The following is an 18,242-nucleotide window of genomic DNA, read 5'->3' on the forward strand; positions in this document are numbered from 1 at the left end:
TAGCAAAATTTTTAGACCTTTGAACAAAATCGTTTTTTCCGTGTAAGCACACTTTCGCGAAAGGTACGTAAATATACGCTCATAGAAAAGACTTCTCTATGACTCTATCTAAAATAAGATCTAGGAACAATCATATTTATTGTTAAGGAGGGATATATCTTACTATTAAGTGGAAAATTGTTAAGTCGAGAATAAAATGAGAAAGACAAAATAAAAGGAGCACGCTGTGGCGGCGAACATAGCGTGCTAAAGATTTTAGTCTAAATGCGTAATAACTTAAATTTACCAGTAAACACAAACTAACAGTGACATACCGTCAATGTTAAAATGTCGGACTCAATAATGTAACGTATAAAATTACATAATTTATGGTGTTATATTAAATTTATAACACGGAAAGAATGATTTTGGAAAGTCTAAAAATTTTGCTACATATATACAGATCTGAAAATCATTTTGTTGGAAATTTAAAAATAATGAGCATTACTGTAAAACGTTCAGATACTATTCCAGCGAGCAGAACGAATTTTCAACAAAATTATTTTGATGGTCCGACAAAATTATTTTCAGATCTGTGCCCAGCACAATTTTTAGACTTTTCCGCAAAATCGTTCTTTCCGTGTATTTATTGAGGCTGACATTTTAACATCAATGTTATGTTACTGTTACTTGGCATTTGCTGGGTCATATGTGTTACTCTTATATCTCAGGACAATAAATCAATCTCATAATTTCAGGGAGGAGAATTAAGAATTATTAATCTAGTATTATACATCGTTACATTTTAGCACTGTTTTGTTTTGTTTTATTTTTATACTGCATAAGGTTGCGATAAGATTAAGCACGTCAGGAATGTTTCTTTGTCCCGCGTTACCAGAAATTCTTTCCGGGAGTGTAAGCATAACCGTTAAGATTACTTTCCGGAGTAAACGTGTACCGGAGTTGAAATTTCCGATTTCTTTGCTTTCAGGGGACATCGTCCACTGCACGGGAGCGAGAGACGCAAATCAGCTGGTATGTCAAATAATCAGCTGGTTGACTCCTGTCTGTAAGTGTCTTTCTCTATGTTAAAGATAAAGTCGGTCGGTAGAGAATTTCCCGCGCGGTCGGAATTCTCACACGCTTCTCTTCCGATTATTATTATCAGTGGTACGAGATTAAACATCGCTGTGTATTCACGTCGTGTAGCATCCATTCGACCTCCGATCCATTCATTATTCAATTATCATCGATCGCGTCGATCTTCCATTCATTTGATCATTACACTTTTACACGTCGGGCGTGTCTCGTTTCCTCCCCCCCCCCCTTCTCCTCCTCCTCCTCCTCTCTCTTCGTAGTCTCGTCCTCATCCTCTCGCGCAAGGTAAAACTCCGCGGAGCGATACGATAAGCACATTTTCTCTCGGGCTCGCGCGCAAGTAAACTCCGGTCTCGCTTCCCTGCTGACGACTTTGACGTCAACTTTCCTTTGCGATAATTCAGGTATAATTACAAAGTTACCTAACGTGAAGGATTAAAAAGGTTTCGGCGCGCCAGTTTATAAGCCTCGGGAAATGCAAATAAATGACGAGGTCTCTTCCCGTTCTCTCTCCGCGAACGCTCCGTGAGTTGTGTCTCGATTTCGAAACTCGCGCGCGCGGCTCCCTCCGCATTTTAAGCACGTTCGCGAAAAGTACGTTAAAAAGTCCCCGAGGCCGCACGATGGTGCGTCTCCGGCGAAAAAGACAGTTACAACGATACTAATGATACCCCTTCTCCTCACCCCCCCCCCTTTCCCCTTCCCCTGCCCCGAGTATGAACAATGAGAGCGAACGATTTTGTTAATTCTTGCGAATGATCAACGTTCATTAGGCTGGTGAATCGCCGGATTGAGCAGAGACAGGAGCACAACATAACTCGCACTGAGATCACGCAGAGGTGACTAACATGCCATTAATCATGCGGCTTACTCACGCCGAAACGCGAGAGCGTACGATCGGAGTTTTATCACCGGATTAATTATACACTGGGAGAGAGGAAAAAAATGGTTGCAATTACACGCACGCAATTTAACTGTAATGTATAGTCACTTTCGGTGTCAACTGCATACCTCTACTTGTTTGGTAGAACTATAAATATAATTATTATTACTGCGCGAAAGGAACGATTTTGCTGAAACATTTAAAATTTTGCGGGATACTGCAGATCTGAAAATAAATTTTGTTGGATCATCAAAATAATTATGTTAGAAGATCAAAAAATTTCGATATTCTAGCAACCATTTTGCGTTTTTCCAACATAATTTTCTCCTTTTTTTTTGGTCCAATCTGTGTATATTCAGCAAAAATTCAAATCTTTTAGCAAAATCGTTTTTCCTGTGTAACATCACAGCAGTGACAATCATAAAAATGGAGCTCCTAATCATAATTTATCCAGCAAAAATTCAGATCTTTCTGCAGAATCGTCCTTCTCGTGTAACATCACATCAGTGAAAATTATAAAAATGGAGCTCCTAATCATAATTGTGCTTTACCATACTATATATAGTCACAAATACACAGAAAGAACAATTTTGCTGGAAGGTCTAAAAATTTTGCTGGATACAGATTTGAAAATATTATATATAATATATAATAATTCTTGTTGAACCATCAAAATAATTTTGTTGAAAAGTTAAAAATGATAAGCATTTTTACGTTTCCAACAAAATTATTTTGATCGTCTAACAAAAATTATTTTCAGAACTGTATCCAGCAAAATCGTTTCTTTCGATGTATCAAATTCTTTCTCTCAGTGTACGACGAAACAAATCCCCTCTTCCTCCCGCCGCTAAACGAATTCGATCCGCTATCGCCGTAAACGGCGATTAACGCGCGCGTACGTAATCTTATTAAGCCGCAATTGGAATAATAAAGTCCTACAAAGGATGTCAATTTGCTTGCGGATCGCGCCGTTATCGCCCACGGACGATCTCCCCGACCGGCGCGGCGACCGTGAGGATTTCATCGCGCGGCGTAAACCGTTACGAATGTCGCGCTCTAAATTGCGGCGCGGCCTAATTAGAGCGCTAATTGATCCGACATTGTCGCGCGGTAATTTCTAATAACCCCCCACTAAGACGTACGTTAACGCTTTCGACATGGGTATAGCACACTAACACGCCGCCAACCTTCGACGAGAGCATGTTTGCGCAATCATTTAGCATGACCGCAGCGTGCCGGCGCGGCCGTGGGGGAGAAGAAGATGCAATTAGTAGCATTCTCCTCGGGATCACACGTCGCGCCTTAAGCTGAGGTGTCTGCATCCCCGTTCGTGTGTTGTTTTCGCATATTCACATATATATACTTGGTTTGCTTCTCATTACGCACGAAATGTCGCTCGCGAAACGTCGTCGTCGCCGCGCACGAACGACTCTCGTGTAACTTACGAGATATATATAATTTACGTACTCTTCGATCGATTTTTTTCCCCCGCTCTGTATACGTATATAACTTGTGAAAGATTAAGACATTATTCTTGATTTAATATATCAATTAGTGTCTATTTGAAAGAAACTTGAAATGGATCGGTTTAAGGTAAGACACTTCGCCGAGGAGAGAATTCCGAATCGATCGAAGAATACGGCTGTGAAGTTCGACAACCTGTTTTCGTATAATTATCTCGTGTATGTTTGCGTGTGCGCTACATTTCCGATCAGTAGATTATTATTTCAGACATGAATGAAATATCCAGCCGTGAAATTATCACTTTGACTGTCATGTCGTGTCTGGGTGGCGCGTGAGTTTCTTTGCAAGGTCACCTCCGTCATCTATTTGATTTTATTTACTCGATTTTTTAAAGAACAATCTCAAATATATAAAAAAAGCAATGCAATATTAAAATAATATATTGAATTTATTAAGAATTTATTAAGAATACTTTTTTTTCTACTTATATCACATAAAAGATCTATTTATATTTCGGTGAATAACAGTTTTATTTATTCCCATTCTGAAATCAATTATTATTAAATATACATGAATAATATATATGTAATATATTATATAGCTTTTGTATTTATTTTTTATCTACTTATATTTTATTTATATTTTATTTTTTTATTATGATTTATTTTGTAATCTAACTCATATTTTACAAACAGTCGCGCATTTTTAGATTTTAAACCTGCCTGAGCTCTGCCTTGACAGTCAAAGTGCAATAGTGCTATCCTTGCTTCAGAAAATAATACGCAGTAATTTAGCTTCGTAGTGTATTGTAAAATGTCAGTTATATTATAAAGTATTTCCCTCATTTCCCTTTCACTTTCTTTTAGCTCTCTTCTCTTAAAAACAGTACATTAGTAGTACTTTATAAAGCATTTTCTCGCACATTAGAACATGTACGTAGCGAGTTTCTCAAGGAGAAATGTACGTTTTTCAGACGCGTCCTACAGGAGAAAGCCCCCGACATGCCGCAATACACGTAAGCACGCTATACAGTAATTTACGATATCACGCAACGTATGTACGCACTTCCGTCGATCTCTCATTTCTCTGATTCACCTGCCGTAGCGGACAGGGCGACACGGATTACCATGGGAGTAACGGACAGGCGGACACCCACTCGTTGCACTCGTCTCATCTGTCCGTCCAGGAGGATCCGCTGCTTATCCGGACCCACAAACAACAGACTTCTCAGCAAGTGAGACCCGATACTCTCGCCACTGATGTACTTCCCGCGCCCGAAATTTCACGCGCGACTCGTACTTCCGAAAGTTCACTCACCCCTCGTTGTCGCCAAGTTACAACCGCGACCTCGCCAGTCAGTAGAGCGGCTGAAGGCCATTTGAAAATTTTTCGTTGTGCTTATTATATTTATCATATTTTTTAATAATTTTTATACATTTTTTTATAATTTACATTTTATTCATTTAGATAATTATATTAGATATTTACATTTTTTTTTAATTTCAGAGCAGCTTTTCTGTTCGATCACATCTCTAATTTCCCATTCTTAAACATGAGGTTGAAATTAAAAAAAAAAGACAGAGTGAATTTGCTGGGTTAATTTTATCCGAAATCACCGGAACTTTCGTCGCGCTCCATTTCGAAAAATTTAATCCCGCCGTCGATGTCCGATATAATCGCATTACGTACAACGCGCGTACGCGGGGCATTAACGTAACGTGTTCGCGCGGCGAAAATCCCGTTTCGTCGAGCGAACGACGAGAGACGATGGTTGGTGACGGCGCCGCTTCTTTTTCCCCCTTTCCAGGTGACGACTGTGACGAAAGTCGTGCGCGAGGTTTCCCACATGGAGCCGGATCCGGGCGCGGTCAGTTACATGTCGGTGCCGCTGATGTCGCAAGACTATCAGCACGCGGACCCCCGCTACCCCGCGGACCCGTACATGGTCAGCTTCGACCATTACGACCCGTACCTGGGCTACCCGCCGCAGCCGGGGTACCCGGGACCCCATGGTATCTACATGCCGCGCTCGCATTCTCCCCACAGCCCCCACAGCCCATCGGAGCACAGTCGTGCTTCTCCGCCACACGGTACGTATATAATTCTCACTATCAGTTGCGGCCTCTCGTTTTACGGTTTTTATCATTTTCGGCTGCCGGCAAGTGCCACTGTTAATGACAGGTTTAACGATAAGCGGAATAAACGAATGTATTATTTACTGTAATGTATAACACCACTTGCAATTTTTACACTTCTGCTTAGAGATCATTATATATATTTATATATAAACTTTTTATATTTTAAATACTTATATTTTAAAAGAGTGTATTTAATATTTATTTATTATAATGTATAAAAATTTAGATATATGTAAAAGGTGATTAAAAAGTTTAAAGAAACTAACATACTTGTTATAGTAATATTATATAATAATCTATTAAATTCAATTTTGAAGATATTGTTCAATAAGGTTATATAGAACGTATGTATATAAAAATTTTGCAGTTCATACAAGTATGCGCATAAAAATGACTTAAAAGTTTGAAATTAACAAAGTGGTATTACAAGAGATACGTAAATGATAGCGTCTAAGCAAAACTTTTCCCCCCGCGCCGGGGGAGATTATTAAACGTAACGTGTCACGAAGACGTTACCTCGTTTCTATAAGACGTCTCCCGCGGGAGACTGCGGCGCACGAAGTGAATCTTCGATAACAACATAAACACGGTGATCTGTTTTCCGCAGAGTACATGCGCAAGGGCGCGCCCTACGTGGAGGGTAGCTATAACGACATCGACCCCGGCTTAAACCCCGCTTTGCAGGACCATTATCGCATCACTCCGAGTCCAGGTGGTCCCGGGGATCAGTACGGTAGGTGGTGGTGACTCCAACAAGTGCCGAGATTTCCGACAGACGTCCGGATTGCGTCGCGAATGCGGTCCGGGGGGGGGGAGGTGAGCGGCCGCCGGCGACGAATTCGATCTTCGACGTCACGCCGTTCGCTCACCCGGATGGCTACGTTTCACGCGATCGGATCCACGTCACGTGCGAGAACGCGGTCCTCGTACGAGGACCGGGGAGGGGGGTAGGGGGTACCTGCCACATAATTCACTTCGATTATCTCTCTCCCGGCGTTAACCTCGTTCGAGATCGAATCGGCGACTCGCACAGACACACGGAATGCGCGCGCGGAATACGGATGGCGCTCCGGCCGAGCCCCTCTCAACATCTTCCTCGCGGAGCGCGGAGGTCACATCCACCATTTATCTAGCTCGCGTCCCTCCGGCCTCCCCTCCTACCCTCCATCCGTTAAACGGCTCCTTTAATATCGAAAGGCGGATTAATGCTTTCCTCCCCCTCCTCCTCCTTCTCCTCCTCCCCCGCCCCCGTGCTCTCGTTATGTGACTTTATGTGACTTATTAAGGCTATTTATATTCCATATAAACGCGTGATTGAAAAATGACGTTATCTCCTTTTCACGACCGTTACGTCGGACGAAACGTATGGCATCGTAGAAGAGACGGTATTTAATCCACCGCGTAATACGACATAAAATTATATTTTAATTCTGACCCCGTGCGGCATCATTTTTCCCCTTGAGTTTTTAATTCGGGAATCATATTTCCGCTCTTTCAGCGCCCGTGTTTCGTTGCCGAAGTCAAATGAAATATTAATCGAAATAGAATGAGGTAAAAAACGAAATTCCTCTGCAATTAAAATTAATAACTGTCACAAGTGATTAAAGCTTCGAAAGATTCGTATATAAATGATTAACGACATTCATGTTCCGTCGCATTTACGATGACTTTCCGAAGTAGTACACGTGTATCTCCTGGAAGGAATTAATATCTTCGGTGCCCGAAGATAAGCAAGTTATCGCCGAAGATAACGTAAGTGAATTATGCGCTACCGAGAATGTGTGCGTGCGATACTCTCCGGTTCAGTCGGACGGCAAGAACTTCGATAAGAACGACGTCAAAGATCGTAACGATTAATAATCGATGGCCCGCCCGGGTCCCGTTTCAGATGAGAGCAAAGTGGCGTATGGCTACGTGTCGCCGTCGCCGTACGGGCCCGTGGGCTACGGGCCCGCCGTCGGGGTCGGGCCGGTGCCGAGCGACGTGCCCGGCTACGAGGAGGGCCACCCGGGGGTGCCCCTCACGTCGGCCGTGCCGCCCGGCATCTTCGAGGACGAGGTGCACCTGCAGCGGCTGCAGTCGCGGCATCCGGTGGTGCCCGGCATGGCGAGCCCGCTCGACGACGAGCAGAAGTCGATGCGCTGGCGCGACCCGAACCTGTCCGAGGTGATCGGCTTCCTCAGCAACCCCAACAACATCATCAAGGCGAACGCGGCCGCGTACCTGCAGCACCTCTGCTACATGGACGACCCGAACAAGCAGAAGACGCGCAGCCTCGGCGGCATACCGCCGCTGGTGCAGCTGCTCGACCACGACAATCCGGACGTGTACAGGAACGCGTGCGGCGCCCTGCGGAATCTGTCGTACGGCCGGCAGAACGACGAGAACAAGCGTGCGATCAAGAACGCGGGCGGCGTCCCGTCCCTCATCAACCTGCTGCGACGGACGTCCGACGCGGAGGTCAAGGAGCTGGTCACGGGAGTTCTGTGGAATCTGTCCTCGTGCGAAGTGAGTGATCCCCGAAGTCCCTTCGCCGCGCAGAAAATCGTTAGGAAAATTAGAAAAGGGAGAAGCGCGTCCCCCGTGCTCAAATTCAACTGTTTAAACATCGCGTGTTTCTTAAACTGTCAATATTTTAAGAGTTGATTTTTTAAGTCATTTTATGAGGAAAATTTCATATGAGGTTTATACAATTTTGACCATAAGTTTATATCCTCGATTTATTGCATTTTCTTGGAAACGGCGAGTCAAAACTCTCTCGTAATGAGAGTCAAAAGATTAATAAAGTAAAACTGTTATAAAACTAAATATTATTTTTCAATAAAACTGTTTTAATTTATTTTTTTATCATATATAAAACTTTTCGTCGATTCATAGGTGTCTTTTACTCTCTAAAAGTGAATTATTATCAAGGAATTACAATTGATTTTCAATATATATCATTTTCCAGTGGCATGCTTAGAACTGTAATAAAACAGTGAGTATTTCAATATTCTTTTAGTGATAATATTCTAATTTCAAACAGTGAAAATCGCAGAAAGATAGTGAGTTCCACTGTCAAACAGTTTTGAGAACTGAAATTCAATATCTTTTAGTGATATTCACTGAATGAATCAGTATATTATCGTTGAAAAAACATTGAAATACTGACTGATTATCACAGTTGTGTATGTCACTGGAAAATGATGTACACTGAAAATCAGTGATAATTCCACTGACTCACTTTTAGAGAGTATACTTGTGTAAGACTGTATATGATCACCTCGTTTCAGAGATATAAAGAGAGCGTTAAGAATTCTATAAAATTATCAGTTTTCTTTCCTTCTAACTTCCGACTCTGATTTTCAGGACCTGAAGAGGTCGATCATCGACGACGGCGTGACGATGGTGGTGAGCAACATAATAATACCTCACAGTGGCTGGGACCCGAGCTCGTCGAGCGGCGAGACCTGCTGGTCGACCGTGTTCAGAAACGCGTCCGGCGTCCTGAGGAACGTCTCGAGCGCGGGCGAGTACGCGCGGAAGAATCTGCGCGAGTGCGAGGGCCTGGTGGACGCGCTGCTCTACGTCGTGCGCTCCGCGATCGAGAAGTCCAACATCGGCAACAAGATCGTCGAGAACTGCGTGTGCATCCTGAGGAACCTGAGCTACCGCTGCCAGGAGGTGGAGGACCCCAATTACGACAAACACCCGATCCAGTCCACGGTGCAGAACCGAGTCACCGCGCCCGCGAAAGGTGAGCCCGCGAGAGAGGAAGTACAGTGGGGGGGGGGGGGGGAGGAACTCGTTTGAAGGATTCGATGCGCAACACAGAGCGGCCTACATTTCTTCTAATCTTTTCCGAGAGAAAACTCGAGAAAATTAATCTAACTTTAATTTAAATTTAAGCTACATTTAAATCTGATCTGAGGGATGCAGAAGTGGAATTTTTACATGCACAAACACTCCGGTTTTAATTTGTTATTAAATTCATCTTATTTTTAATTTGATTTATTTCCGGTTTTAACTTGTTATTAAATTCATCTTATTTTTAATTAGATTTATTTTCATTTTCTTAGTTTTTTTTTGTTGTTTTTGTTTTCACAACTAATTAACGTGTAAAAACCCAGGCAAAAAATACCTCGCGCGTTTTAATTTTGCCACAAAGATCTCGGAAATTGAGAGACGCGTTTTTTATATCCCGCAATCAGATTAAGCTTAATTAAATTAAACATAGTTAAACATAATAACAAGTTGACATTAGACATTAGATATGTGAATAATAAAATAAATTAAATTAGAAATAATTTTCACGAGTTTTTTTTTACGAGAAGGAATTGGACCGCTAGGATCCCTCTCGTATCGAGAGCGACGCGTTTGTAAATACATGGACAAACGCGTGCAATCGTGAAATTATTTTATAACAAAAGGAAATTTGCATAGACAAAACCGTGAATGTGCAACGTGTGAACGTAGTACCTAATAGTGTACCTTAACGGGGAAAAATAAATTGAGAAGATAGAGGGATATCTCGAGCGTTGCTTTTGGAACGAGTACATGTTTTCCCAGCAGCATGCACGAGTCTCCCTTCGGTGTGCATGTAGCCGCAGTCAGACCGTGTGTGGGTGGGGAGCGCGTATGTGTGTGGTGTGTTTTTGTGTGTGTATGTATGTATAAAGATTAGGAGGGACAAGTGAGGAGAGGAGGTAAATGATTCACCCCTTAAACCAACCATGAAATTAGATCGGAGGGGACACGATACGCAGCTTCCCTGTTGCAGACTTCCAGCCATTGTGCAAAACTATCGCGCGACGTGGCGGTCTTTAAAAAAAAAAAAAAACCAGTTCCAATTATCTGACGCTAAAAATTCAGACGAGCCACAATCCGTTGAGATCTCTCTCGACCTGGGAGTACGCGCTCATAATTATTTTCTGTCCCGATTTTCGCGTCCGATTCGATTTGCTTTGAAATCTCTATCTCGGTAGCCGAGATAGAGAGTCCTCCAGATTTACCATGTGAAAAACAACCGGGAAAAAAAACCGTCTGAGATGTTTACGCGCGCGGGTCGTTAAAATATTTACGATTACATTTGCTCGAAAATAAGCAACATTGGCACGAGTGAAATTGTACCATTAATTCTACTCCGCTCCGCGTTTCACGGACACGGACGCGCGCGCACGCCCGCCCTGCTGATATTTTACGGGCGCGTAGTCGGTAGTTTGTAGATAGTTAGTTTACGTAGCGTATTAAATTTGATTAAAACTTGCCCGGGGGTCCCGGGGTTTACCCGAAGTGAGGTAGCGCGAGGACGAAATTTGTATCGCTCCGTAAACCGTAAATAACGCACTTAGAAAAGTGGCGATAGCAAAGCGTCGCAATTAAGAGTAGATGGTTTGCCGTAGATAGAGGAAGATAGACAATTGTACAGACTCAACGATCTTTCCGCAAATTAATTCACTCCCAGACTGTCTCCTGATTTCGATTTAATTTGCCTTTTACTGGGTTCTCAAGACGGATGGATGTACGCCAGTGTGTCCAGAAATGTACATAACACGACGACGATCCCGTGTTATCTTCGTATATGCCTCTGTATCTGTATCTTGAGTTTCTTCTCTCTCTCTCTCTCTCTCTCTCTCCGATCTTCTCTCTCTCTCTTTCTCTCTGTTTTAGACAACAATTAATTACACGTATATCCTAGTTGAACACCCTAAAGATTATCCTTTCCTTTCTTTTTTCTCTTGATTTATTTTGGGATTTCGTTGACGAATCATACAGATTTTTTACGAATCCTAGCTCGGCATGGATTAAACTGTGTTTCAATCTTTTTAGCATACAGTTTATGTCAAGGTAAGCCCCCTCTTGCAATTCCATTGGTAAATTAGTTTTCCGTTCGAGGACATAGTTATTGCATGCTCTGCCTTGCCAGATCGTAAGCCGACTACGTTTTACACTTGATTGTGAACTTATATTTTCCCTTATCAAGGTAATTATTTCTTTTTTTTTCTTTTCTTATTTGATGTTGTGTAACAGCTATGTTTCCAAGCGACGATTTTTAGATTTCTGTGTACACTGTCCACTTTTTGTTCAAAATTGCCAAAATTCAGAAGCAAAATTGACCGGCAACGAAATTTAGCTTGCTGCGCATAGCTATGGTATATATATATATAGTTTACAGTTTCGTTTCCAATTTCGTTTATTGCGTAGACAAATAGCTGATTTAATTTAGCAGGTTAGTTAGAAACTTTAGAAGTATGTATATAGAAACACAGGCATCTTATTAGGAACACGAATACGCGAGTCGTAATTTTTTCTCGATATCGCTCAACACTGCTCGATGTTTCACCACTATATTGCTGTCGCGGAATAATAAGGAATCTCACTGGAAAGCGACTCGACAATTGGGCACAAATCAATCTGATCCTGAATCTCGAATAAAAAATTAATGTGACACATCTCTGTTCCTCTTTTTTGGCTTCGTGATATTCCCGATGCAATTCCCGCGCGGGCGGCTCATTAAATATATGGATCCACTGTGATTCTGCCCTAGGTGAGAATCTGGGTTGCTTCGGCGGCAGCAAGAAGAAGAAGGACGGCCAACCGGTCCAGAAGGAGACGACCGCATCACGTACGACGAGTCCGCGGACCGAGCCGGTCAGGGGAATGGAATTGCTCTGGCAACCGGAAGTGGTGCAGTCGTATCTCAGTCTCCTGCAAACGTGCTCGAACCCGGAAACGCTGGAGGCCGCCGCCGGGGCCCTGCAGAATCTCGCGGCCTGCTACTGGCAGCCGAGCATCGAGATCCGCGCGGCCGTGCGCAAGGAGAAAGGTCTCCCTATATTAGTGGAGCTCTTGAGAATGGAGGTAATTATGAGGTGCCAAAAAACGCGTTCAGTCCCAAAGAGAACCTCCACGATTGTAAAATGCATATGTTAAATTGGATTACAAATTAAATGAACGATTTGATGAAGTAAATTGATTAGATTACATTTGAACGGCCTCAGCGGAATTATTATCCAACATTAATCTAATTACTTCGTCACACATTATTTTCTTCATTGCGTCGTATAATGTATTGCTCTAAAAATTGACGCTTAGTCTTCCACGTGTACAACTTTGTGTTTATAAGAATTTCTGACATTTAATTTTTAATTTGAATTAATTAGATTATGTTTGAGCTGCGCTAATCGACGAAATTATTACCCAACATTAATCTAATTACTTCACATTGTTTTTTTTTTTATTAATGTATAAAGTATTGCTCAAACTAACGTTTATATTCTTTCAAATACAATTTCATATCATAAGAATTTCTGATATCTAATTTTGATATTTATCTTTATGCCTTATAGTTTTGAATTTCAATTATATTTGTGAAAGTTCATTAATGGATAATACATATATTGTTAATTTAAATAGCAAATTATTGTAAAATATCTCTAAAAAAATATCTTTTTTTAATTTCTGATATTTATATCTTAAGTTAGAGTTATACATTTAATAAGTATCGACGGGGATAATATTTATAACTTAGCAAAATAAGTAAAATTTAATACCGCCGCCGCGAATAACGTATGTCTGTGCTAGGTGGACCGAGTAGTCTGCGCGGTCGCGACGGCGCTCAGGAACTTGGCGATAGACCAGCGCAATAAGGAGCTAATAGGCAAATACGCGATGAGGGATCTCATCCAGAAGCTGCCGTCTGGAAATAATCAGCACGATCAGGGCACGAGCGACGACACGATCGCCGCGGTGCTCGCGACTCTAAACGAGGTCATCAAGAAGAACGCCGAGTTCTCGCGGTCGTTGCTCGATGCCGGCGGTGTCGACAGACTGATGAACATCACCAGGCAACGCCAGAAATACACGCCGCGCGTTCTCAAATTTGCAGGTAACACTCGCAGGCCTGATTTAGATCGAAATAATTATTCGATAAGACACTGAGGAAGAAAAGTGTTTGGTATTTATAGCTATGTATATAATGGTAAAATAATTATTACATGTATCCTTTATTTTTATAGTTATTACTGCTATCATATTAATAATAATACCAACTATAAATATAATTATATTATATTTATAGTTCTATTAAACCAATACACGTATAGTTGGCATCGAAAATGACAATCCATTATAGTTCAATTATGATAATTGCAACTACTTTTTTCTCTCAGTGTACAGACGCATCTTGAAAATGCGTAGCCGATTTAATTAACCATGCCATTATATTATATAATAATATATATATATATATCTACAAAAAGAGATTACTTTCTATTTACGCATATTATTTTTAGGACAAGTACTGTTCACGATGTGGCAACATCAAGAGTTGCGAGACGTGTACAAGAAGCACGGCTGGAAGGAGCAAGACTTCGTCACGAAAACCGTCGCCGCCAGGAATTCAGGGCCTAATTCACCCAACAACGCTAACAGGTAATTATTCGTCCATAAGCGGGGGGCAATGAATAAAATTAGACGTACACGAGACGGCTGCCGCAATAATTGGATAATTGAGATATCGACATGACAATATAATTATCCAATTTAATTTGATATTTCTAACTAAAAGGTTTTTAAAAATTAAATTATAATTAGAAATAGATAGAACGAGACAGTTTTTAATTAATTTTCGATACTATATGTTAATTAAATTTTTGTAATTTTTAATCAATTTTATTTGTCTGGACTTTTATATATTTCGATATCGAAAATATTTTGTGTAATCATTATGTTATCGTCATTAAATTAAGTTCGCTTTTTTCCGAGTATGAATTTATTTATTTATTTTTTTGGTAGTTTGATTTCTGGGACTCCGCTTATTTTTTGTTTATGGTTTATTCGTTTTGTCGCGTAAATTTTTTTGATTCGCGATATTTACCGTGCGGAGTCCTCGCTCCCCCTTTTCTCCCGGACGACTCGATTCTACGATTAAAATGTAGCTACGATTGCAGCACTCTGAATCGACCGATGGCGAGCCAGGGAAGCACAAGATACGAGGATCGAACGATCCAGCGAGCGAACATGAATTCGAATAATGTCGGTCGACCTACTATATATCAATCAGTAAGTAATAATAACTAACAGCATCACTAAATAATTATACGCCGCGTAGACACACCATTAGGAATGAGAAAAGCGTACTACTCGAAGCGTAGAAACAAAAATCACACGTGCACATTATATAGACAATTCTGCCGGTCGGTCTTACGAGAGAGTTCATTAATATTTAGCAAATAATAGAAAGGCAGTTTTTTGAAGGTATAGCATGGTGTCCAGCGATATTTGGCTAGCCAATGAATTCAAGGATAATTCCAGGACGTTCCAGGTAAAAATCCTGGTTTTTCCAGGTCGATTAATTTTCATTACTTAATTTTTATTGATCTATGCAGTGTTATGTTTTGTATTCAAATTAAGATTCTACATGACGAATCAATTAAGATGCAAACAAATTCAGAACAATGTTATTTATTGCTTTACAAATTGCTTGCCTTATTGCATCTTTAAGAGAGAGCTTATACAACAACAAACTTTTTAAAAAACGACGTTATCGACAATTCTTGCACACGTGTAAGAAATATTTCTTATTTCTTTCTTTTTTTACAATCCGATTTTTTTAGAATAAAAAAATGACAAAAAATCAAGGTCAATTCGGAAACTTCAAGAGTTTTCTAGGAATTTTCCAGGATACATTAAATAATAATTACAGGATTCAAGGACATCCAAGAATCGCTGGACACCTTACATAGCTATAAATAAATTTGACTTTTTAAATGTTCACATTTATACGATATCGCAGAGATTTACACAAATTTTTCTAATATTTCGGATATTTCACTCTACGACGCTGCAGAGATTTACACAAATTTTTCTAATATTTCGGATACTTCATTCTGCGTGTACTTATTGTCGTCCATTTAAAATTCGTTATTACAAAAAAAAATTACTTAACGTAACTTAACATAAGAAGAGTAAATTATGAAAAATCAATTTGATAAACTTCCTTCATAAGACCGACGAAATTTCGTCCTATCTCGATTTATTCGTTGCCATCGATAATTTTTTAATATTTCGCGTCGTTATACAGTTATAGAATTTAAGAACTTATAGTCTTTCGACCTGTGACCTCCTTGAACACTCCAGATGGATCGTACACATCAATAAGTAATTATATTTAACTTTGTAGTTAGAGTGTTTGACTTTACTTAGGCTGGCGAAGTGATTCGGACGCGGGCAGAGGTAGTTACCTTAGGGACGATCCCGCGACCGCGGTAATTTTGGCGCAAGATCGATTGTGCCAAAACGAGCGAACGTCACTCCGTAAATTTCAAATCGAGAGAATACACAGCCATTGTATAATTTGCGTGTGTGATGAACGCCCAACCCCGTACGCCTAATTGAATTAAATTTACGTCAGTGACCGTCTTCCCATGCGGTTCGGATGATCTCGTCTTTCCACATTTTTTTTTCTTTTGCACAAACTTTAACTCCGTTTAGGTAGACGCAGCAGAAAATTGTGTGTGCACATAAAACGGAACGTTTTCCAAATTCGAACGAACGTTTCGAATCAATGTTGAATGTACTTGAATACGCATTCAAGCTGAACGGATAAAATTTAGTCGCCGTATTATATGTAATATAATAACGCGAATCTCTGGTCATACGGGAATCCACACACAAATAAATGTTCACGCGAATTACCGCACTGAGAGAGAGAGAGAGAGAGAGAGCCGGACCAAAAAAAAAAACTTGTCGCCCTTTTAATAACGCCGTGTGTAGAGCCACTTTCTAAACCCCGAGACTTTTTGCACGATTTTCATAACGATTTTTCCAACTCGCTAATTAATTTAAACGATCCCTCGCGCGCGCGCGCGCATAATGTAATCTTATAATTAGAAGCGCATCGCGCGCAAATGTTGCTACTAACCGACTTTAGGTCTAAGCGAAAACACACTCGAGGTATTCGCAAGTATAACACCTCTCTGTCTCCGGAAGAACGCACAAATTTACACGGACAATGAAGAAGCTATAACGGCTGACGTGATCACTGCCTAAAACGAACACCCACACACACACACACATAAACACGCACACCGTCACGTATGGCAATTATTTTCGACTTGTATAGCGTACGACGAGAAAGCGGTTTCGCGCGTAATACCGAATTTGATTGTTATCGAGAAAAAGCGTTTGTATCGAGCTTATAAGCGAGACTTCGGTTTTTTCCTACGCCTGGTTTTTCCCTCCCGCTCGCAGTGTGCCCTGGCTAGTTTAGTTTATATTTCATTAGCGAGGTGTAACACGACGCATTTACAACTAAATTATTACGTAGCCTATATAGTCTGTACTGTATACCCGATTTTGTATATAAGCTTAGGAAATGATTATATTAATCTTGTACACGTAAGTTACAATAACGCCGAGTATATAATTAATGCATATGGGTGTTCGCGCGCACGCCATATACACGAATATGCCGTTATATAAAATTATTATTCCCTTCAGTTATGCCGTTCTACGAGAATTTATTTTAAAGATAATACACCGAATCGAATATACATATAATGAAGCTTAAAGATACGTGGAGAATCACGTCGAATTGTTCAGCTCGCTTGACGATATAAAGTGGAGGCCTTTTTTTTTTTCTTTACAAAAGGAAGACTTCGTTTTTCGTAACGCGAGACAAGTGGGAGAACACTCGTGTGTAGAAACTTATTTCACGTCCTCTTTGTGCACAAGAGAGAAGGGAACCTCTCCTGCATTAGAATTGAATATTATTATACATAATTTTGTAGCACCAACGTACGCCAACGTTATACACAACACACGCGATTTCATGTGCGTCTTTATATCATGTGTATCTCAGCTACGAATTACTCACGTCACCGTCGGAATATTTATATATTCTGTATTTAGTCGAATAACGCAATGTAACAACAAAAAAAAAAGGAACAATTACTTGGAAATATGTATATTAGATAGCCTATATACCTGATTGCAAATAAAGGTCAAACATATCACATTTTCTTCGTGGTTTTGCCTACACGTTGCAGTGTACTCTCGATTATCCGGTAAGGGAGTGAGCGAAGAAAGAAAACGCATGATACAAATCGCATACAGGTTTATACAGGGAACACCAACAGGATTTTTTTTTAATTATTAAAAATTGTTTCTACATATTGAATATAAGAATAACGTAATCATGCAATGTAATGCGTATTTACAGTGATTTTTTCTTGTTTTTATCATTATTGTTCCGTCGGACGATCGAGGGTACAGTGTGCATAAAATCTCACCCCAAAGTGTCTGAGCTTCTTTCAGCGTCCGAAGGGTCGAGGCGCCGCGCGGTTCTCCCCCTCCACCCTCGCCCACCCCCCCTCGCAAGAGAGACGCGCGAGACCACCAGTTGGCTAACCGTTGGCTTGTGTGTGTGTTGCAGCAGCCGAAACCCGGTGAGCCGCTCTACGCGCAAGTTAACTTGGAGAAGAAAAAGAAGCGGCAGTACGAGCTGGGGGTGGGCCAGGGTGGCCAGGTGGGTCAGGTCGGCGTTGGCGCCGCGATACCCGGTGGCGGCGTCGGCGGCGGCATAGCTGGACCAGGCGGTGGCGCCGGCGGCGTGGGCGGCCAGTGGATGCCGGACGGCGTCGGGATGGTGCCGGACGGCACCGGCGCCACGTCGGTGGCGGCGACGGTGGCGAACCAGG

At 41.3% G+C, this 18,242-nt stretch overlaps 1 protein-coding gene across 1 annotated transcript in view; it reads left to right on the forward strand.

Moving 5' to 3' along the window:
- The first annotated feature begins 1,016 nt into the window (after positions 1-1,016).
- Positions 1,017-18,242, forward strand: part of LOC105454533 (catenin delta-2) — an 18,309-nt gene continuing 1,083 nt past the window's right edge. The window contains exons 1-14 of the mRNA XM_011697206.1: positions 1,017-1,048; positions 1,851-1,916; positions 4,398-4,439; positions 4,529-4,658; positions 5,232-5,514; positions 6,170-6,295; positions 7,451-8,070; positions 8,911-9,298; positions 11,371-11,388; positions 12,089-12,402; positions 13,126-13,429; positions 13,836-13,974; positions 14,481-14,604; positions 17,978-18,229. Of these exons, the coding sequence (XP_011695508.1) occupies positions 1,017-1,048; positions 1,851-1,916; positions 4,398-4,439; positions 4,529-4,658; positions 5,232-5,514; positions 6,170-6,295; positions 7,451-8,070; positions 8,911-9,298; positions 11,371-11,388; positions 12,089-12,402; positions 13,126-13,429; positions 13,836-13,974; positions 14,481-14,604; positions 17,978-18,229 (2,838 nt within the window). The remainder of the gene's footprint in view (positions 1,049-1,850; positions 1,917-4,397; positions 4,440-4,528; positions 4,659-5,231; positions 5,515-6,169; positions 6,296-7,450; positions 8,071-8,910; positions 9,299-11,370; positions 11,389-12,088; positions 12,403-13,125; positions 13,430-13,835; positions 13,975-14,480; positions 14,605-17,977; positions 18,230-18,242) is intronic.

Source organism: Wasmannia auropunctata, unplaced genomic scaffold (assembly GCF_000956235.1).
Source record: "Wasmannia auropunctata unplaced genomic scaffold, wasmannia.A_1.0 LD335985.1, whole genome shotgun sequence".
NCBI classification, from domain to species: Eukaryota; Metazoa; Arthropoda; class Insecta; order Hymenoptera; family Formicidae; genus Wasmannia; species Wasmannia auropunctata.